General features: G+C 54.2%; 1 protein-coding gene across 3 annotated transcripts in view; it reads left to right on the forward strand.

Annotated features, from left to right (window-relative positions):
* ATP9A (ATPase phospholipid transporting 9A (putative)) overlaps positions 1-22,878 on the forward strand; it is a 119,669-nt gene that overhangs the window by 77,003 nt on the left and 19,788 nt on the right. For all 3 annotated transcript variants that reach the window (XM_036244555.1, XM_036244556.1, XM_036244557.1), the window contains exons 15-18: positions 10,813-10,974; positions 19,337-19,429; positions 20,609-20,692; positions 22,201-22,371. In XM_036244555.1, the coding sequence (XP_036100448.1) occupies positions 10,813-10,974; positions 19,337-19,429; positions 20,609-20,692; positions 22,201-22,371 (510 nt within the window). The remainder of the gene's footprint in view (positions 1-10,812; positions 10,975-19,336; positions 19,430-20,608; positions 20,693-22,200; positions 22,372-22,878) is intronic.

Raw genomic sequence — 22,878 nt, forward strand, 5'->3', positions numbered from 1 at the left:
GATTTGCAAATATTTTCTGCCATTCTGACGGCTATGTTTTTCTGGACGGTGTCCTTTGAAACACATAGTTTCTAATTTTTGAAGTCCAGTAAGTTGCTCTTCATATCTCAGCATAGTCTCCTGACGAAACCAAAAGAATTCATTTGATTCCATGTTCAAGAACATCACCCCTTTCCTGTTTCCTATACAGGACCCAGCGTCTTTCCCTGTTAGGGTGTCACATGATCGGAACACCGTCTGCAGGGACCTCGCCCAGCCTGAAAACAGCCCCACACTCTGTGCCCCCGACCCGAGTGTAATTCAGACACAGGCCGGTGCTTCTCCAATCTTAACATTTTGGTCTTTGGTCCTTTCGGTTTTTTGTCTTAAAGACTTTGTTCTGATTATGAAAGCGATTTTTACTTAGCGTAGAAAATGCGGACATTTCCGAAGACCGAAGACCGTAGAGGAGAAAATGGGTCAAACGCAGTCCCACCTGTAAAGCATCACCACAGGCGGTCTTCCGGGAGCACTTGGTTCTCGGCAGGTTTGAGGTGTGTTCCCGTGTTACGTCCTTTAATCGTCCCGGCACCCAAGAGGCGCTGTGGTTGCCGTTTTTCAGGGGGAAAAAATTCTGAGATAGAGACGTAGATTTAGCCTAAAGTCCCCTGGATTTTTTTTTTTTTAAAGCCAACTTTTTTATTTCGAAATAATTTCAGACTTACAGAAAAGTTGTAAAATTAGTACAAAGAATTCCCATGTACCCAGCCTTCGCTCAGATTCCTCAGAGGTTAACATTTTCCCTCCCCTCCCCTCCCTCCCTCCCTCCCTCCCTCCCTCCCTCCCTCCCTCCCTCCCCTCCCTCCCTCCCTCCCTCCCTCCCTCCCTCCCTCCCTCCCTCTCTCCCTCTTTTATCTTTGAAGAGTCGTCGACAGTCCTCTTGAAGGAGTCTTGTTCAGGCCCATGATAATAAATGAGCAGAGTGCTTCTCCGAAACATTACTTACCCCATTTTATTCTCCCACCAGGGTGAAGGGATGCCCGGTGACGTCTGTTCTTGTCCATTGTAAGGAGGCTTTTCTGGTAAACAGTGTTTTAAAGGTCTGGACTAATCTGAGTATATCAGTGGGCCACTGGCTAATGGTAGCTTTCCAAAGCTCAGGCATGAAAGGACTCATAGATGTGTCTTTCTTTTGTCACTTCTTTCTCCTTTTTTGGGGGGCCATGGAATGTGTCCCCCAGGAGACTCCTCCTTCCAGGCTGCTTGGTGTTTGCAGAACAGATCAAGCGATGGCACCCACTTCCCCCCTGACATTGACGTTTGAACCAGGCTTTTTAGGGGTACAACATGTGGGACACCCTTGGCCAAATTCCGAGAATTGTGTGCAGAAGGAGAAGAGGCAGAGAGAGGACGGGGGCTGATCCTGCTGACCTGCTGGGACTTGGGCCCCAGGAACCAAAACTTCAGGTTTAGCCGCTTGGAGCTCGGTTTTCCGTTTGGGAATGGGAGGACGGTACCACTGAATGTAGACGCGAGAAAGGACCAGATTCTCGGTGGCTATGACTGGGAACCAGCAGGGTAGGGGCACCTGGTGGAATTTGATTAAGTTGCAGACGTTGGGGATCGGATCAGCCTGCCTCCACCTCCACGCTCCTGATACACCAGTCGATCGACTGGCTATTGAGATGCGTACATGGGGGCCTTGAATGCCTGTCCCACGCCCCTCAGCTCCCACTGACCTTTGAGATATTGGTTTGAGGGCTGTGTAAGGGTTGGCCACAAGGGTCAGTCTTTCATGGAATGTTCTGTGTTTCTTAGCTCCTTTTTTTAAATTTTTATTTATTGATCCTCAGAGAGAGAGAGGAAGAGAGAGGGAGAGAGAGAGATGGAAACATTGGTGAGCGAGAACATCGATTGGCCACCTCCTGCGTGCCCCCCACTGGGGACCCGGCCCACACCCTGGGCATGTGCCCTGACCGGGAATCGAACCGGTGACCTCTTGGTGCATGGGTCGACGCCCTACCTCTGAGCCACACCAGCCGGGACTTAGCTCCTTTTTTCTTGAAGTGAATGGTCCTTTATCTCTTCTGTTAATTAATCACACCGGGACTCAGGTTTGTCTTGCTTTTCTAAGATTCTGAATAGTGATTGAGAAAAAGAAAAAAGGAGGCGTTCTCTTTGGCCTTTTGGTATCTTCACCGAGGTCAGTATTACCTATTGATACCTTCCGCCCCACAACGATATTAGTTCGTATTGCAGTTATTGTGTGTTTATTGTGAAAGATGTGAAAACACAGATAAGAAAGAAAAAAAGGTAAACCATAATCCTACTAACAAAAGGTACAACCAGCGCTAGTGTTTTACAGACCAGCCCTCTAGATGATTTCAGAGCCGTGTTCCGCACAGGACAGATCCGTGTGCAGACACACCGTGTGCCGGAGAGGCGAAGTCTCGTTGCGGCGAAGGTTGCGGGGAGCTGCGCTGTGCCCACGTCCCCGCGGGACTCCGCAGCGGCGTGGCTGTGTCTGGAATCCGCACTTTGAAACCTGATATCAATAAAACATCGCTGGTCAGGGCAAGGTCAGCTTATGAAATTCATATCGGAGCCAGGATGCATTTTACTCCGGAGCTGCCGGAGTAATTTCTACCGGTTGGGGTAGTTTTCATTTCCTGTAACAGAAAGCAGGATTTCCTAAATTTGTTTCCTGTGCACATTCCACTCGGGAAGCCGTGAAGGGTCTTTATTCAGCTATTGATTGCAGCCTGAGGGGCGCTCCGTTCTGTGGCTCCCCGGGGAAAGGAGAGAGATCTAATCTGGCCCGAGAGAAGAGCTCCCCAGATGCCGGAGCAGGCAGGGTTCAGCCCTGACGCCAGTCCTTCATTTCCGGGGCACTGGGGAGCCCTGAGGGGTGGGGGGCAGCGGGAGAGACCGTGGCGGTGATGCAGCTTCCAATCCTCTGTCTCTTGGTGTGAGTGGTCAGGAGTTTTCTCCCACACACAGGTGGAAGCAACCCTCCCACTCACCTCTGTCTTTTCCGTGAATCCTGTCACATTACAAAAAATTCTTAAACGTACAAAGTCACAAGCACTGATGGTCTCCCTAGGAAAACAGTGGACATTATAGACTCAAAAAGAAGTTGATCAACGTGACCAGTACTTCGTGTACCTGGCGAGAACCGCTGTTCATGTTCTGGTATCGGTTTCCCCAGCGTTTTCTTAAACGTGTGTGTGTATGTGGAAACGTGACTGTGCGTCTCTGTAACCCCAGCATCGTACCGGGGTGCATGTCCCTAAATAGGAAGGAAGGGGAAGTGAGTTCAGTAACATCCTTTGGGAAGTCACATGGCTTCCAGAGGATTTGTGTGTGCGTGCGTGTGTGTGTGTGGCGTATGTGTTTGTATACATGTGTGCCGTGGGAGCGTGTGTATGTGTGTGGGGACATGCATGGGTGTTTGTACACGGATGCGCATATATGTGAGAGTATCATGAAAGTTTCTTCGTGCATTGGGCTTTACCTTGGCTAGCTGGGGAGTTTCAGAGACACTAATTACAGCTCCTCCGTGCTGTATAGAATGTTCCATGTGGCCACCCCATGCTCATGGCTCAGTGCGACGTCTGCCTCTCTCCCACCCCAGACCTCCATTCTTGAAGTCTCCATACAGCCTCCTCGCCCAGCTCCTCCTCTGAGCCACCCCCGTGGTCCACCTCTGAGCACCTTTGCAGAGATCATTATCTGTACATCTTAGAATCTTCCTCACCCTTGAATTCATAGTTAAAACCATTTCAAAAGCACAGTGATGAATTCCAGATAGTTCTGCCCCTTGCTTTCAGTAACGGCCCTTTCGAAGCGTGTCAGCGGCGGGCCAGCACCGCGCTGTGATGCCCGCAGAGGGCTGAGTCGTAGTGAAACACGGGCTTTGTGTTCCTGCCGTCGGTCCAGGGCATCGGTGAAAGTCCGCGTTTCAAGACCCCACTTCCCACTCGTTCCGCGAACCTTGAGGACGTCGGGTGGCCACTCCCCACCTTCCCGGCTCCGTGCTGGCCGCGGTGACCTTCCAGGGTCTGACTCGGGGAGCTGTGTGATTTGGGGCCAACGGTCCCGACCTCGGCCTCCTGAAGGTGAAGAGGGGCTGACACGCTGAGTCACAGGCCCTCGGCAGAGGGTCACGGCCGTGGTCCTGACATGAGAAGCGGGCACCTGCGTCCCTGCTCCGTGCCGGGCAGCAGGCCCTCACCTTCCTCCCAGCTCAGTCAGTACGATTGTGCCGTTTTGCCAGGGGCACGGTTGGCGAGGGCCACCTGGCTGGCAAGGTTACAGCCAGGCAGCTCCCAGCCACAGGCGGGACCCCACAATACTGCTTTCTTACCCACAGACCGTGGCTTCAAAGTGCTTTCTAACGATGAAGCGCTGGAGAGTCCGCATGGTGTTTGGGGAACTTGGGGCTGATCCTGGATGAGGGTCCAGGGTGTCTGGTTGTTCTTAACCTCTCCAGCCCCTCGAGTTCCCTGTTCTGAGCCAGCGCTCAGGGTCTGGGTTCTCCCAAGCTCAGTGGAACGTGCGTGCGTGTGTGTGTGTGGTCCCTTCCCTGTTTTCTCATCTTGGGAAACTTCCAAGCTTGTTGATAATAAGCCTTCTTCTCCCGGACCCTGGAAGCCCACCTTCTGAGTGTCTTGCCTTCGCCATCCATCTCTCTAGGATCCCGCCCGTAGGCAGGAAAACCCACAGGCGTGTTTCTCCTGTGGTCCACAGTAACCGTGAACCAGCCCCCTTGCCCGCAGGGCACGGAGCTTGTGCAGGTCTCTCTGAGTGCAGGGCCTAGTGGGCAGCGTCCCCGCAGCGTCCCCGCAGCGTCCCCGCAGCGTCCGAAGCGCCCAGCTGCGGGGAGAACCGCAGACGGGTGACCGGGCAGGACGGCGAAGGCACAGCTGACCTGGAAGCAGCCGTTAGTGTCAGTTCGTCCCCCTCATTCTGAGAGCAACGTCGCTTGTTATAGAAAACGTAAACAATTAGTGGGAAAACCCACAGAAACATGTTCAAAAAAATGTTTTTATTGACTTTAGAGAGAGGGGAAGGGAGAGGGAGGGAGAGAGAAAGAGAAACATCGATGTGAGAAACATTGACCGATTTCCTCCAATACCTACCTCGCCCGGGGATGGGATTGAACCGAAACCTGGGCATGTGCCCTGACTGGAGTTGACCAGTGACCTTTTGGTGTACAGGACAACACCCAACCAACTGAGCCACACCGGCCAGGACTGCAAAAACACCTTGATGTCTTTCCCTCCTATCTCTCTTCTGTGCCTATAATTTAAATGTTTAGTGTCATTCCACAGGTTGCTTCTGGATCTGTTCACTTAGTCATGGGTTATGTTGTCCCTTCCGGTGACCACCCACGTTTTTCATTGGCTGCCCCATATTCCTGCTCAGCGACACCACAGCTCATTTATTCTGACTCCCACGCGTACCCGTAGCTGGTCCCCCTCTGGCCGTCATAAATAATGTCACAACAGAGCCTTAGGTGTTGCATCCTATTGCACAGCTCTGAGCAGGTAGGTGGAAGGCCCCAGTTGTCCGGTTTTCCATTTTCTCCAGCCTGTTGCAGGGAGTGAGGGTGAAAAGCAGCAGGACCGGAGGGCCTGAGGCTGTGAGGTGGGCTGACATCTGTTTGTCTGCAGCCGGGAGGTGTTTTCCTCCGCGATCAGGTGTGGGCGGTTCCCCCGAGCACCCCCTCTGACCCGGAGCGTCTGCCCCGGGCCCTGGACTATGGCGGCGGTCAGACGCGTGCACACACGGGGGCAGTGTTAACTCCAGAAGATTTAGGAGGCGGCGGGCTCCCCAGCTCGCTGCCGTGCCCTCGGACCCGAGGGCGAGGTCAGAGCACAGAGGTCGGGAACATAAGGAAGAATCCCGCCATCGGTGTTATTTATTAACCGCTGGGGTGCAGTCGTAAAGAGGGTTTGCGTGGTCCGAGGAGAGGGGCTGTGTGAGGCCAGGTGATATTTCAGGGACATGGTCAGAGTGTCACTGGCCTCGGCTCATCCGTGGGCCTCAGTTCCGTCCCATATGTCAGTGCTGATCCGTAATGGACTTCAGCGCATAGTTATTTCAGAACGGCAAAATGTCTGTGTCAATGGTCCCTTTCTTCCTTCTCAGACACTGATTTTTATCCGAGTTCAGTGACAGGAGCCTGGAATTCCAACGCAGGATCAAGGACACTGGGGGGAGAGGTCTTTCCCCCACCCCCCGATCCTCTGGGTCTTAAACACGGGGGCGCTTGGTTCGCTCATTGCTGTGTTTCAAAAATAAAAAATAAAAATCTGTGAGCTAGGTGGCTGCTACCTCAGTTTACCCTCGGCCCCCGCATGGCCCGCCCAACCCCTGTCAGCGTTCGAACCTGTAGCCACCCTGGGGCACGTTGTGGAATCTATTTCCCACTTGGGCGAAGGTTCGCTTAGGTCTGCGGGTAGGTTTGCAATTTGGGAGGCCGGGTTCGGGCGGACCGGCGGCTACTCTTGGGGAACGTAAGTGTTGATCTTGTTGAACGTCACCAACATGGTGACGTGCATGTCAGATCCATGCGTGACGGGAAGTCAGGGCTCTTCAGCCTGGTCTGCCGTGTCTCCCCAGCTCACATCTCAGGTACAGAGGGGAAACACTGCTGCTCGTCACAGGCGTGTGTGGCTCACCTGTCAGTGTTGAAAAGGCCTTTCTTTCGTGGACAGTTCTGGCCTTCCTCAGACGGGCATTCTGGGGAGGGGTTTCCCGACGAGTCCACCACGCGCAGAGGACTTACGAGCTGAGACCCCCCCCACCACCCCTATTCCTTTCTCGGTTTCTAGCATTTGATCAAGTTTGAATCTGATTCATTGGTTGATTCATTCATTTATTCATTCACCTTACTGAGGTTTCTTTTTTCTGTTGCTGCTCTGACCTCCTGATATTCTGACCCGAGAACCCCCGAGACCCCAACTCCGACTGTTAAGGACGGTGAGGTCCAGGACCTGGAATCCTTTGCATTTTGACAATGTGCAAGGTTCGTTCCAAGGGAGGCTCAGCCCGCCAGGATGAGGAGGAGCCTGGTTTTATGTCATCCTGTTTGAGAAGGGGTGTGGTTGTCTCGCCCCTGAAACGTTTGCCCCTGCTGCCGTCGCACCCCGATTCTGAGCCCTCTCTTCTCGGTAGGACCTCCTCCGGGGGTTTCCGTGTTCTGTGAGAAAGTAGCTTTAAATTAAGGCTGACGAAGTCGGAGTAGAGAGTGGACGGTGAACACGAACGTCCCCTGCAGGGCTCAGATCCTGTCGGAATGAGCCCCAGGAGCCAGCGAGGTTCTGATTAGGCCCAGCGGCCCAAGGCAGCGGGAGGACACAGTGGGTCCCTTCACTCCAGAGGTTCACTCCGGCGTCAAGCAGGGTTGCTGGGTGTCTGCCTCCAGTGTGATTTGTCCCCCTCGGGGACACTCAGTGCTGGTCATTTCAGATTTATAGTCCAGCTGCCCTCGGATGGCCCTGTGGGTCCGCGGCCTGGGGCTGGGCCGGGCGGGAAGCCCCGTTCGGTTCTGGACAGAGATCCTTTCTCCCCTGAAGTTAAGAGCAGGCTTTGGGGAACTAGTAGGTCTCCTTGAAGCCCACGGTCACAGACTTTTGCCACATCTTTTCAGAACAATGAACTTGGGTTTTTAAAGGGTGAACTAACTGCTGTTTGAAAACAAGAGTGGGAAAAAAAATCCTTGAATAACTATCGTGTTTGAAAACTTGCAAAGAAGAATTTTTCTTTTCTTTTTTTATGTCAAGTTGGTATGTAAAGGATGAAATTTAGGCAAGCTTTTTGGGAGCTTGTGTATACCTAGGTATTTGTATTGAACTGGGATATTTATTTACTTGATTAAAAATGAAAGAAATGCATGTACCTGCCAAAGAAACTTCAGCATACAGGAAGATACGGTGAGAGCCAGAAGTATTTCTCTTCATGTGTGTTACCCTAGAAACCTTTAAATACAGATGGGATGCTTCGTGCAGACGGATCTGACTGGTTTGTTAATTTTAAACTTTGTAAGATTGTTAGCAGGTAAGATGGAGAACACTGAAAGTCAGGGTCATTGAATTAAACATAAATAAATAGGTTTAAAGATACTTGGCTGTCTAAAGCAAGAAGAAAGAAAGAAAATCATTACTAGATTAGCCTTTCTGGGGGGCTCGGTCGGACTGGAGAGCCAGGCCCCTGCACCCGGATGGGCAGAGGCGTCACTAACACAGGGTGCAGGCTCCCGTTCGTGAAGAACGTCTGCCCAGTGTAAGTTCAGGTACTGCCCGCAACAGGAACCCGATGAGGTCTCCGGGCACAGCACCAGGGATGTGCGAACCCAGCCTCGGGCATCACAGAAATGAGAAGGGTCTGCTTCAGGCCCCGCATGGCCGAGGCCTAAGGAGGGGGGAGGGAGAGGTAGAGGAGCAGGGCTGGAACCCGGGGTCAGAGCTTCAGTTGACCCCCACCCCTTCGGGGTAGCCCTTCAGCCGAGGCGATGCCTAGGGGTTCCAGGCTGCGAGCGGCTTCCTCGAGGCTTTTGCAGAGTCTCATGGTGAGAGGAGTCGGGACTCAGAGAGAACCCTGATAAAAGATTTCCTGGGAGCCCTGGCAGGTTTGGCTCAGCGGTTAGAGCGTCGGCCTGCGGTCCAGAGAGACCCAGGTTCGGTTCCCGCTAAGGGCACCTACCTCGGTTGCCGTTTGTCCCCGGCCCCGGTTGGGTCGTGTGGGTGGCGGCCACTCAATGTGTCCCTTTCACATCGATGTTTCTCTCTCTCTTTCCCCCTCTCTCCCTCCTGCCCTATCTGAAGATAAATGCAAAGATGTCTTCGGGTGAGGATAAAAAAAATAAAAAAGATTTCCTGGGAAAGCGACTCCTTGCCTACCACCCCTCAGTGGAAAAATGGCCCCCACGAAACGTCTGGGACGAGCCGCCAGCCACGGCGAGCGGTGCAGTACATCGCACTCCACGACCCGGCTGAAAGAGGGTGAACCGTCGGGCAGAACCGATGCCTCCCGAGCGCCCCTTTGCCGGCTCCCCCTCTCCTCGAGTCGGCGCTGCCCACACCCACCCCTGTTCTTTCCCTAAAGATTGTTTGTTATATGAACACTTACGTTTTTGAAATAAGTAATTTATTTATTACAAAAATTTTTTTCTTACTGATTTTAGAGAAGAAGGGAGAGAGAGAGAGAGATAGAAACACCGATGAGAGAAACATCTATTGTCCACCTCCTGCACGCCCCCCACTGGGGATCAGGCCCACAACCTGCGCATGTGCCCCGACCGGGAATCAAACCAGTGACCTCCTGGTGCCTGGGTCGACGCTCATCCACTGAGCTACACTGGCCGGGCAAAAAATATTATTTATTGACTGATTTGAGAGAGAAGAGAGAGAGAGAGAGGGAGAAACATCGATTTATTGTTCCACTTATTTCTGCATTTATTGGTTGATTCTTTTATGTGCTTTGACGGGTTCAAACCCACAACCTTGGTGTATCAGGACAGCGCTTTAATCCACTGAGCCACCCGGCCAGGGCCTAAAGATCGCTTCATAAGAAGAAAGGGGAAGGGGCACCTTTTCTTCTTTCTTTGGTCGGCAGCACGCCCTTGAGCTTGGGCCAGAATGAAATGGCCGCTGGTTTGGCATTAAACCCGGACGCCTCCTTATTGCTTCCTCTCGCTGCCGTTGCGTAAGTCTGGAGTTTTGAAACAGAACGGATTTCTTCTGCTACAGTCCTGTAGGCCAGAGGTCTGACGCGGTCTCAGCAGGGTGACCAGGGCGTCGGCAGGGTCGCGTTACTGCTGGAGGCCCCAGGGACAGTCTGCCCTTGTGTGTCCGGCTTCTAGAGGCTGCCCACGTTCCTGGACCCAGGTCCCTTCCTCCACCTTCAAAGGCAGCGATGCCACCCGTCTCTGAGCCGCCTCCTGTCTTCACAGTTGTCTCTGGCCACAGCCAGGAAAGTTGGCCCATTTCACGGCCCTCAGTCTTAATCTTATCTGCAAACTCCACTGTGCCATGGAAGGAAACGTAGTCACACGTTCCGGGGACTCGAACGTGGGCATCTTTGCCGGCTGTTATTCTGCCAACTCCACCTCCCATCAGCTTTCTAATGGCGACCCTGCCTCGGGGTGGCTGCCTGACAGACCGTGCCACCAGGAGCGCCAGGCCCGCCTCCAGGTCCCTGCCTGGCCTGGCCTCTGTCACTTCCCAGCAGCGACACCTCAGGCAGCTTCCGAGCCTGGGCTTCCTCCCCCGGGTGACTGTTCCCAGCCTCGGCAGGACTGACATTTGGGGGATGATTTCCTGTTGTGTTAGCAGCGTCCCAGGTCTCTACCAGCTGTGACAACCGTAGTGTCCCCAAACATTGAAATGTCCCATGGGGTACAGAACGGCCTGGTTGAGCACTGCCGTAAATACTCACCCGAGTTTCCGAGAGACTTAAACAAGAGCCCGGAGGTCAGGCCACCTGGTCCGGATCATTGTTCGGTCGGGCACAAATTCTTCCAGAAGTGATCTGCGGCTGTCCTGGTCCCTTTAGTCCTGCGGGGTTCTCTCTGCCAGGCTCTGGCTTTCAGCCTGCCTTGGGGCCAGGAAGAGAAGGTGAGTGGTCCCTGATAGGGGGCAGCTGTGGGTGGAGAGCCTCCCCCAGGCCCAGAGGAGCAGATGCCATCAGCACCGGGTTGGCACCGGCTCCCCCAGGGACACACTGACTGCGCTTCACCTGTCTGCTCCGTCTTCCACCTTTGTGTGCACTGGGTTGACCTGTGAACCAGGACCCTCAGCCGGGTGTCTGACCTTCTGTTCCATGCAGGTGGCCCTGGTACAGTGGACCGAAAGTGTGGGCTTAACCCTGGTGGGCCGAGACCAGTCTTCCATGCAGCTGAGGACCCCTGGCGACCAGATCTTGAACTTCACCATCTTGCAAATCTTCCCCTTCACCTACGAGAGCAAGCGGATGGGCATCATTGTGAGGGTGAGTCCCCCTGTATCTATGTCAGAATGGCTCAGAACCCCACATACGCCTGAACGTCCCTGTGGCTTAACATTCTTTTTACTCCTCACCCGAGGATATTGTTTTCCATTGATTTTTAGAGATTGGGAGGGGAGATAGAGAGAAACATCGATCAGCTGCCTCCCGCACCACCGATAGGATAGGTGTGTGCCCTTGACAGAGAATCAGACCTGCAACTCTTCACGCCTCGGTCAATGCGCTAACCACTGTGCACACTGCTCAGGGCTTGATATTCTTTCTTAACCCTTCGTAACCACCTTTATCATGTTTTCTGTTGCCCAAACTAACAGCGTCCTATAATAATTAGGCAGAAAGAAAATGAATTCGTCCACCAGACAGAACCCCCGATAGCCTCTCAGCTTCTGGTTCACCCAGTTCTAGAGCGAGAGGTCTGGGAATGTAGACTGGCACTTCGTGGTAAGCACACACTTCTCATTGTGTGCTCTTTTGTTGAATAAAATGTGTGTCTTTTAGTGAGGTGAAATTCACTCGACATAAATGAACCATTTTAAATGCACACGTCAGTGGCATTTAGTATATTCACAACGCTGTGTGCCCTTCTGTCAAGTTTCAGGACATTTTGATCACCCCTAAAGGAAACCTTGTGCCCATTCAGCCGCCACTCCCTCTACCTTCTTCTCCTTGTCCCTTGGCGGTCACCAGTCTACTTTCTGCCTCTGGATTTACCTATTCTGGATATTTCCTGTAAATGGAATCACACACTGTGTGGCCTTTTGTGTTTGGTTGCATTCACTTCTCATCACGTTTTCGAGGTTCATCCATATTTAACAGGTATCAGGACTTCATTCCTTTTCATGGCTGCATAATATTCCACATTGCTTATCCATTCATCCATTCATGGGCATTTGGGTTGTCTCCACCTTTTGGCTATTGTGAATAATGCTGCCATGAACATGCATGTACAATAATTTGAATACCTGTTTTCAGTTGTTTTGGGTTTATACCTAGGACTGGAATTGCTGGGTCCTGCTTGGTTAGTTACACCATTGCTGGATAATTCTCTCTTTTAGGTGTATGAGGAATGTCCAAACTCTTTCTGTAATGCTGCACAATTTACATTCCAGCCAGCAGTATATGAAGGTTCCAATTTTCCCACATCCTCATCAACATTTGTCATCTTCCATTTGTTAAATTTTAGCCATCTGGGTGGTTGTGAAGTGGCTTTTCATTGTGCTTTTGGTCTGTATTTCCCTAATGATGTTGAACATCTTCACGTGCTATTGGCCACTAGGATATCTTCCATGGAGAAATGTCCACTCACGTCCTTTGCCCACTTTTTAATTGGGTTGTCTTTTTGTTGTTGAGTTGTAAGAGTTCTTTATGTAGTCTGGTTACTAGAGCTCTCTCTGAGAGATGATACACAAATATTTTCTCTCATTGTGTAGGTTGGCATTTTACTTGATTGATCAAGTTCCTTTGATGCACAGAAGTTGCTCATTTGGATGAAGTCCAGCTTGTCTCTTTTCTTCTTTTATTGATCTTGACTGGGTGTCATATCTGAGTTCATTGCTAAATCCAAGTTCATGAATTTACTCCTATTATTTCCTTTTAAGAGTTTTGTAGGTTTTGCTTTTCAGGTCATTGATCCCCTTGGGGTCAATTTTTGTATATGCTGTGAGGTAGGGGTTCCTTTATGCAATCACAAAATTATTGAAAAAAAATATAGTGCTCACTCAGCATCATCATTTTGCCATATTTATTTCAAAATTTCTTTTTATATTTTTGAACTACAGCATACACAGAGAAAACCACAAACATCATAAGTGTATACACCTCGCCCTGGCCGGTTGGGCTCAGCGGTTTGAGCGTTGGCCTGCGGTACAGAGGCCTGGGTTCGGTTCCCGCTAAGGGCACGTACCTCGGTTGCAGTTTGTCCCCGGCCCTGGTTGGGTCGTGCGGGTGGCAACCACTCGATGTCTCCTTTTCTTGTCGATGTTTCTCTCCCCTCCTCACTCTATCTGAATAAAAAATGGAAAGATGTCCTCAGGTTAGGATAAAAAAAATAAGTGTATACACCTCAAGTGTATACAAAGGTGTAACACACCCATGTGACCAGCATACAGAGCAAGGAACAGAAGCCCACCCCCATCACCCTTGAGCTCCCTCACGCCCCGTTTCTGGCCATTACATCCCTCTCCCTCCAAGGATATAACCACTGTCCCCATTTCTGTCATCGATTCATTTCGTCTCTTGTTAAACTTCATGTAAAGGAAATTGTACGGTAGAGGCCCTTTGGTGTTTGAATTCATTTGCTCAGATTTTTGTTTCCAACATTCACCCATACTTTTGCATGGACTGTAGCTTGAACACTTTCTTAAAGAAGTAAAACGTGCGTTCAGTTGGCATGCCCCCTCTGCCCCTCCCGGATGTGCCTCCTACACCAAGTTTCTGGTCCTGAGGAATTTCCAAATACTCTTATCCGACACGTCTGAGTACCAATAATGTGTGTCATGGGGTCGCATATGTTTGTTCTCTATCTAAGTGGCATTGTGGTACATGTATCATTTTTCCACGTCCTGCTTTTTGTTTAACGTTGAGTAAACTTAATGCTGCACACGGACACCCACTTCATTCACCGTGGCTGCTGTTGGGTCTGCAGTGGGTGCCTGGACCTCTCTCCCTCCGGTCTGGTGCCGTTGTCTCTTCAGAGAGGCTACTTAGCTGCCACGGGCAAGAACTGTCCTTGGCATCTGCCCGAGGCTCCTTGGTACGGACGGACGCCAGGTTCCCCGCCGCGTTCGCAGAGGGCGAGGGCTGTGGACTGTATTCCCCTTTCGCCCCACCAGGGGTCCTCGGCTCGCTCTCCAGAGCGCGGCACTAACCTCAGTCCCGTGTGCTCGCGGGACAGTGTCAGACTTCCCCTGTTGCCTCTCTGAAGACTCTGGACGAACGTCTTGTTTCCCTGCTCGTTCTTTTACTCATGGAGACCCCACTTTCCATCCTGGGAAGCCTGGTAACCCTGGGTTCGTTGGCCACTTTGTCCTAAGACCTGGCTGGTGGTCAGAATTCCCGGGGAGCCGTCAGGGTGCAGGTGACGTGGCTCCATCCAGACCCGTCCTGGTACTGGGTGGTTCCCCGATACGCGTGCAGGTTCCGCACCCTGCCGAGCGTGGCTGTGGAAACTGCCTCGGGTCACGAGAACCTTTGATAAGAGTCTCCCCTCTTCTGGGTTTCTTTTCAGACCCGTGAGGATCTCCTCCGCCCTGTCTATTAGTCTTTGCTGCCTTAGGGATCCGCGTTTTAGATTCTAGCCTAGTAGTTAGTAATAGTAGTAGTTAGTAATAGTAGTAGTTAGTAATAGTAGTAATCAGTAGGAGCGGTGCCAGCAGCAATAGTGGGAACAGTGACAGTAACATTTCGACCGTGTTTGCCGTGCGCCTGGCGCTGTTGTGAGCGATTTGCAGAAACGAATTCACTAACTCTCCCCACAGCCCAGAGGTGGGTGCCGCTATGAGTGGCAGTGGACAGAGGAGGAACCGGAGGTGTGGAGAGGCTAACACGTCTCCCCAAGTCCGCATAGCTGGGAAAAGTGGGGGAGCTGGGATTTGACCCCCAGCTACCTGGCTCCCAGGTCAGCTCTTTCCCACCGGGACCGGGGGGTTTGGGTGTGATGGGAGGGGCGTCAGAAAGTTCCTGGAGCACCAGTAATGTTGGGGTGGGGTGTTGATTGTGTATCGTTGAGTGGCAGATTACCCCACGCTTCGTGGCTTAGAGCAACACTCGGCATTACCTCAGGGTTTCTGTGGGCCGGGAGTCGGAAGAGGCTTGGCTCCGGGTCCCTGGCTCCGGGTCTCGCGGGTGTGGTCCCGGGCGCTGGGGCTGCAGCCGTCCAAGGTTCAGCGGGGCAGGGTCCGCTCCAGGGGAAGTCAGTGCTGTTGGCAGGACTCAGCTCCCTGCGGTTGTTGGACCGAGGGCCTCCGTTCTGGACTGGTGTGGGCGGAGCCCACCCTCGTTCGTTGCCACGCAGCCCCGCGTGGGTCAGCTCCCGCGTCACTGGCTTCATCAGAGTGAGCTGCGAGAAGGGAGCGTGAGCTCACAGTCTCCGGTGACCGGACCTCTCCCATTACGGTCTCCTTGTCTCCGCCGTTAGAAGCAAGTCCCTGTGTCCAGCTCCTGACTCCATGGGAGTAGATCTCCCGAGGGTGCGGCCCCCAGGAGGTCGGGGTCCCTGGGAGCCCTGGGGGACAGAAACAGCTCCACGTGCTGCTGTCCTGAGGGTCCAGTGACAAGCAGCCCGAACGCACTCTGCGACGACACACGTCAGGGACTGTTACGGCCCCCATGCCAGGAGGTACTTCTAGACTCCACAGGGCGTTACGCTCGGCACCTCGGGGCCCGGGAGCGAGCTCGTCTTCCCACGCAGCCGCTGCCTTCCCCTGGTCCGCATCTGGCCCGCGGCTCCGTGTCGTCAGCGGACGGCTGACGTCAGGAGCACCCGTGGTCCTGGGAGCAGCAGCGTACATGGGGGGCTGGGGGGGCTGGGGGGACTGTCCTGGTAATTCGAGTCATATCTCCTATGGAATCACTTTAATTTTGTTCCAGCCATTCTTTGTTGAAGGTCGAGGGCCGTGGGCCCTGCTGAAGTCCGTCCAGGGCTGAGTCACCCCGGAATAGTCCCTGGTGTGAGCCGTCCTGGGACGAGTGGGCAGCAGGGCGCCCTGCCCTTCCTGAGCTGTGACGGACTCGCGTTCCCAGACGCACGTCGGGCTTCTTCGGACGTGGCCCTGCCCCCCCAGCCAGAGCAGGACCCGGCCCGGCAGTGCGGGGGACGGTGGGGGGCACGTGTAGCCTCTCACACCTGCACGCCCTCCCACGCAGGCTGTTAAAAGGAATCAGCACTCAGTTAAGACATTTGGAACAAATAAGTGTGTAAAGAAGATCAAAACTGTGTCTATTTTCCCACCGTAGACGGCCACGGTTACCTTTTCAGAGAAGGTCCCGTCAATTTTTTCTAAGCATACGAGGGTAAATATCTGTGAACATTTTTACAAAATTGGCGGTGAACTCACCCAAGGCTTTCGGAACTGCTCCTCTTCAGTGAACTCTGTGTGGTGGAAATGTTCTCGGTTTTTATTTATTAATTTTACCCTCACCTGAGGACATTTTTGCATTTATCTTCAGATAGAGCGGGAGGGAGAGAGAGAGAGAAACATTGACGTGAGAGACACATCAAATGGCTGCCACTCACATGACCCCCACCGGGGCCAGGGACAAACTGCAACCGAGGTACGTGCCCTTAGCGGGAACTGAACCCGGGTCTCTCCTGTCTATGGGCCGACACTCTAACCGCTGAACCAAACTGGCCAGGGCTCAATCTTTTATTTATTTATTTTCATCCTCACCTAGGATATTTTTCTATTTATCTTCAGGTAGAGGGAGAGAGAGAGACACATCGACTGGTTGCCTCCTGCGCGACCCCGACCAGGGCTGGGGATGGACCGCAACTGAGGTACGTGCCCTTGGCTGGATTCAGACCCGGGACTCACTGGGCTGTGGGCTGATGTTCCAACCACTGAGCCAAACTGGCCAGGGCGTGCTCTCGACTTTTTAATTGATTTTAATGTGTGCGTGGTGTTTTGTTGGGAAAAATGTACCGTTATTTAATTGAATGCACATATATTTGGATGCTCAGGTTGGATTTCATTCCTCACTGCTAGATGGGAGTGGCCATCTTCGCTAGGCTGTCCTGATGAAATGCATATTATTTTGCTAGTTTCTCTTGGTTCCTGACCTGTCTTCCTCTTCACCTTTGCTCTTGGTGGGTGGAAACCAGTGTCTGGGGCGTTGGAACCACTTTTGCGTTTTGCAGGGATCTCGACCTGCCGCTCTCATGCAGTGGCTCATCATGGGGCCACCTCGCCCCAGGGTGACGCTGGAAGTACCTGGAGACGTTGTTTGGTTGTCACGGCTCTGAGGGCGGTGCTACTGGCATCTAGGGGGTAGAGGCCAGGACAGCCTCCCAAAGTGTCCGCCACCTGCGCTCATTGCGTTGGGGCCGAGAACTCAGTTCTCACACGTCCGTATATCCTGTGTGTTGTTTGACAATAACCGCACGTTACCTGTCGTGGGGGCGTTTTAGCTCAGTGATACGGGCTCTCGGTTTGTTTAGTGACTGCTGACAGTTAGGGTTTGGGTCTGGCCTGCGTCGTCAACCCTCTTAAACACGCACAGGTTCATGGGCGGGACGTGGCAGTACCTTCTTGCTCTCACAAGGCGAGGTCAGGTGTCAGCATGAGCCCCTCTTCGCGGAAGGTCGGTACAGCTTAGAGAAGCCGGCTTCCTCGGGGCTCGTGTCCTTCTGAGGGAGGCGGTGACACGCACAAGACGTTCCCCGGCCCCCGCCACGCAGAGCGAGGCGGTCGGGTTGTCGGTGTAGATCATCCCCTTGTCATTGTTTGAACAGAAGAGGCCTTTGAACAGGTGCCCGGACCAGACCCCAGTGGAAAAAGTCCCCGAACAATGCCGCGCCACCAGCAGCTCTCTGTAAATTCATAGCGTCATCTTGCCCTAACATGGGAACGAAGTAACCTCGTGATGAACTCGGTGGGAGGAAATGACTAACGGGAGGAGACAGTCAGCACGGTATTTATGTTGGACGAGGTGTCTAAAGCTCTCTGGTCCCTCTGGAGTAGAGGAAGCTGGGGAGGGGGACCCTGCTGCCCACAGCGAGGTTGCTCAGCACCATCTGGGGGAAGGGGACAGGACAAAACCGGCCTCCGCTGCTTTCGTGTCCAGACCCACCGCTGTCCAGACCCGCCGCTGTCCGGGGCCTGAGTGGCCAGCAGGCACGGGTGCGACCTGGCAGACACAAAGCACTCGGCCCACGCGCTCTGAGCACAGGTGCCTGTGCATGGCTGGCGGCTGCTTTTATGAGAAGCACGTTGTCTGAAGGGTGGTCAGTGACCAGAGGGCATCGGGAAGCTCTGTGAAAGGGGAGGCTGCAGCAGGGATCGCTGCGTGCCTGTTTTAGATGAAGAGCTCCCGGGCACGCGTTCTGGGCTCCCCGGGGGGTAAGATGCAGGCCGGGGTGTCGATGGCCATGCTGGGTTCCCTTGTCCATCTCACCGCCTCCAGCCTCCCCGTGATGGGCATCATTGAAAAAATAGTCATCGCTGGGGCCGGAACCAGGGATTTTCCCATCATCCCTCGAAGCCGGGATTGCTCAGCCTTGGCGCTCTGGGCGTTTGAGGCTGGGTGATCCTTGGTTGTGAGTCTGTCCTGTGCACGGTAGCATGTTCAGCAGGACCCCTGGTCTCTGCCCACTCGATGCCAGCACCCCTTCCCCCAGCTGGGGCAACCAGAAATGTATCTAGACATTGCCGCACGTCTCCTGGGGGGTGGGGGGGTGATGCCTCCCTTGAGAACCTCTGGCCAGTAAGCCTTGCTCTCGCCGACAGTATGACTGAGGGGCTTGTGGAGTTACTGTCACTCAAGCAGTGGTGGGTGAACCGAGGGGCATTTTCTGGGTATGCGGCTCCCGGCTTCGTGCTCTGTGGAGATGACCTCGTTTAGGCCACAACAATCTATGCACGTGAGAGTTGTTAGTGACCCTGTTTACGGATGGGGACACTGAGGTTTCGAGAAAAGAAGTAGCTTGTTCAGTGGGGGATCAGCTGGGCTGGTGCCAGGTTCGAGCATGTGATGCCCGGGCAGTGTGTCACCTGCTCCCCAGAAAATCTCAGTCGAACTGCAAATCTCTAGCTAAGTCTCAGGGACATGAAGGGGTTTGGAATGATCTAGATCAGTGGTTTTCAAGTGAGCTTTTGCTTCCCAGGGAACATGCGTTAAATCTGGAGACATTTTTTTCGTCCCCTGGGGGTGCTGCTGACCGGCTGGTGGGCGGGGGGCGAGGGTGCTGCAGGAGGCCTGCCGTGCACAGGCCGGGCCCCACCGCACAGCTGTCCGGCCGAGGGTGCAGTGCCAGGCCCTGACATAGGTGACTGTCTTCCCATGCGGGTGGACCAACCTCTCGTGTACAAACGTACAGTCATCTTACAGCGTGGGAGTCGTTCCTGTTGGAATGGTAGTAACTTCACAAAGCAAAACACAAAACAAAGTCCTTAAATCCTTTTGATCCTGCTTCTATCATTGAATGATTTTTCAAAAGCTTTGAGTTTTCTTCTGTTTTCTGTGGCCTTTGCCCCAAAGCGAGGCCCCCCCCTCCCCCCGGCTTTTTATCTCTGGCCAAGTGAGGAAAACACTGGCGTCTGCTGAGTAGGCTTTGTCCGCCGTCCGTCACGGGAAGCGGGACGGGAGCCCGGCGGGGGTTCCTCTCGGTGACTGGCCTTCCGGCCCTCTCCAGGATGAGTCGACGGGGGAAATCACCTTCTACATTAAGGGCGCGGACGTCGTCATGGCTGGCATCGTTCAGTACAACGACTGGCTGGAGGAGGAGGTGAGCATGACTGGGGCTGAGGACCGGCCAGGATGCACCTGGAGGTCCTCCCTGGCACGGTGTAGAGGTGGGTCTCTGCATCCCTTATCCTTGGCTGCGTAGCACGTCACCCCAGAATTCTGCAGCTCCCTTCACATAACACAGTGATTTCTCGTTGTTTCTGTGGGTCAAGGATCCTCCACCCAGGGTCTCTCCCAGGCTGCAGTCAAGGGGTCGGCTGGGCTGGGGTCTCATCTGAAGCCTCAGCCAGGGCAGGACCCATGTCCAAACGTGCTCAGTGGTCATGGGTGGGATGCGGCTCCTTGGTGGCTGTTGGCTGGACGCTGACACCTTCCTTGCCACGTGGACCTGTCCATAGGACAGCCTACAATATGGCAGCTAGCCTGGTCCGAGTGGGCAAGTGAGGGAGCAGGACAGGGCAAGAGACAGACGTCACCTCTCCTCGGAAGTGACCGCCCCTTACTTTCGCCACAGTCTCTGTGGGGAACAAGTCACTCGCTCCAGCGCAGTCACGGGAGGCGGTTATGCAGGGGTGCGGACACCAGGGGGTGAGGCCATTGGGGCACGTCCCGGGCTGCCTGTCCCAGGTTGTGACATGGGGACCCGCAGGGACGGAGGGGCTGTGGGGCTCGTCAGGGCTCGGCTTCCTCCCCTCGGCTCCAGGCGGGGGACTCGCCTGCTCCGTTCAGCGACACTGTATCTTCAGGTAGTTTGCAAACGCAAGTGCCGACAGGTGACTCGAGCGAGCGGAGCCGGCGGGGACGTGTCTCCCTGACGGGGCGACGCTCCGTGTGTTAAAGGCTCTGGCGGAGTCTCAGCTCGACACCTGTTTCCCGGCAGCACGTGCCAGGTGGCCACGTGTCACCACCGACTGCAGTGATTAGGGAAGCCATGCCCGGCGTGGTCGGAGGGCCAGCGTGTCTCACATGTCAGGACTGCAGACTTGTCTGTGGGCGGAGACAGTGCCGACCTGCGTTTCCAGTCGGTGCAGAAAGCGAGGGCAGGCCAGTGGCTGGGGGCTGTCGCAACGCTACCCCTCCTCCCACGGGAGGCTTACTCGGGGAAAGCAGGGTGCTTTGGCCATTTCACTGTCCCCTCAGCGTCCAGCCCTCCGGCGCCAGAGTCGGGGACTGGGCAGGGCCCTGAGCACGGCCCCGCTGACCACCCTCTGCCTTTCAGTGCGGGAACATGGCCCGAGAGGGGCTGCGGGTGCTCGTGGTGGCAAAGAAGTCCCTCGCAGAGGAGCAGTACCAGGACTTCGAAGTAAGTGGTTCTGAGGCCTTGTTGCTATTTCTTCAGCCCTGCCCACCTCCCCAGCCTTCTCTCTCCCAGCCCCCCCCTCTGCCCTGGCCATCCCGGGTCATCTGTGAGCACAGTCAGGTTCCCTCTTGTCCCGGGGCCCCTCCCTCGCTTCCTCGGCGCTCAGCTCAAACAAACAAACCCACGCCGCCTCCTCTGAGCAGCCTTCCTGGACTCGCCACCTAAGGCAGCCCTGACTCATCACTCTCCACCCATCCCCCCGTTTAACTTTCTTCGTTGCTCTTATCAACAGCTGTAGTGACCTCGTTTATGTATCTGTATTTTCATAGTCTCGGTCTCTCCTTTCTGAAATAAAATCATTTTGGGAGCACGTGGTCAGTCTGCTTGGCTCTTGGGTCCCCAGCATTTAGGATGGTCATTGGCACAGGGTGTCCCCCCTGGAAAATGAGGACTGAAGCACCCTCTTGAGACCCTAATATTTGTAATATTTGTAAAAAAATGTTAGTGTTGAACTAGACCATTGACTTTCATGGCCAAGGTTCCAGCATAAGTAGGTCATGTTGCCCCACAGATTGTGTGCCCCTTGAAGGGAAGCGTCCTCATTGTGTCCCCAGGCCTGGCACACCGCCAAGTGCACACACGCGTGCGTGACAGGCAGGGGGAGGGGAGGTTGGGGGTGGGCCCTGGGGCCCTTGTCCTGTTCCACGCAGAGAGGCTGTGCTCGTCTGTCGTTTTTATGTTTGAGTTCTTCGTAAAGTTTTAATGAACACGGGTTCCAGCCCTGATCAGTTCTACCTTCCTTTCCATTTTATTTGATTATTATTTTTTCTTTATTGATTTTAGAGAGAGAGGAAGGGAAAGGGAGAGAGAGAGAGAGAAACATCAGTGAGAGAGAACATCGATTGGCCGCCTCCTGCATGCCCCCCGCTGGGGATTCTGACCACAATCTGGAGTTGAACCTGCGACCTCTTTCTTAGTGCATGGGTGGACGCTCAACCACCGAGCCACACCGGCCGGGCCCTTCCTTTCCATTTTTAAGGCATCAGTTTTGAGTCGGTCCATGAAGAGGTTTTGATTTTTTTCTAGGTCTTTGTCAACACTGTACAGAGGGGATACACAGAAGGGCTGGGTTGAAGGTCTTTGGAAGTGGGACTTGGTCAAGGAGTATTGGTTACGAAGTGTGTGTTTTGTGCCAATTCTTGCAACATCCCAGTGAGGTTGGGGCTGTTATTGCTGCTTCATGAATGAAAACAGTAGAGGCTCAGAGAAGTTGAGCAACTGGCTGGAAGTTGCACAGCAGGTGAGTGGAGAGCCAAGGGTGGAAGTCAGGACTGTCCAGCTCCAGGGTCTGGACTGGTCACCTGGAAGGGGACCGGAAGCCTCGGTTCCATCGCTTTGAGGTCTGCACCCCGTGCTGTGGTGGGATCAGGCAGGCCCGGTCCACTCTCGGCGACGGACAGCCTTGCACGGCCCCGGCCTCGGCGGTGACTGTGCCCCCTGCTGTGTCCCAGGCTCGCTATGTCCAGGCCAAGCTGAGCGTGCACGACCGCTCTCTCAAAGTGGCCACGGTGATCGAGAGCCTGGAGATGGAGATGGAGCTGCTGTGCCTGACCGGGGTGGAGGACCAGCTCCAGGCGGACGTGAGGCCCACCCTGGAGACCCTGCGGAACGCCGGCATCAAGGTAGGGCGAGCCTGCTTGCGAGCCGGCTGCTGCAATAACCGCCCTCCGGGGAAGGGGGCCCCAGAATGAGGCCAGCTGTGCCTTGAGCAGAGTGTAGAAATGAAAGGCGGGAGCGAGGTGGACGTTGTGACAGGAGGAACCAAGCCTCTGGGACCTCTAGGCCTGTCTCAGACAGTGGGCCACCGTCATCACTTCCTGCCCTGACAGCCCTGGTCCTGGGAGACCGCTGTGTCTTCGCTTTCCTGGCTGTCCTCTCTGCCTGTGCGGGGCTCCGGGAAGGCAGGACCGCGTGCATCGACCTTAACCCTCAGAACCAAGTGTGTGCACTGTATTCGTGCTGAGTGACCAGCCAGCTGGCCGCCTGCCTGTTGGTCTGGGTGAACAGGGGACCACCCAACAGAGTGACCACCCGCCCCAACAAGCCGCCGGGTTTACATTTTGTATTCTATCTGGGGCCCCCAACGTATCTCCAGCAGTTGAACCGAGGGAGGCCAGTAGAGGGCGCCT

The sequence above is a fragment of the Molossus molossus genome, unplaced genomic scaffold (genome assembly GCF_014108415.1).
Source record: "Molossus molossus isolate mMolMol1 unplaced genomic scaffold, mMolMol1.p scaffold_m16_p_6, whole genome shotgun sequence".
NCBI classification, from domain to species: domain Eukaryota; kingdom Metazoa; phylum Chordata; class Mammalia; order Chiroptera; family Molossidae; genus Molossus; species Molossus molossus.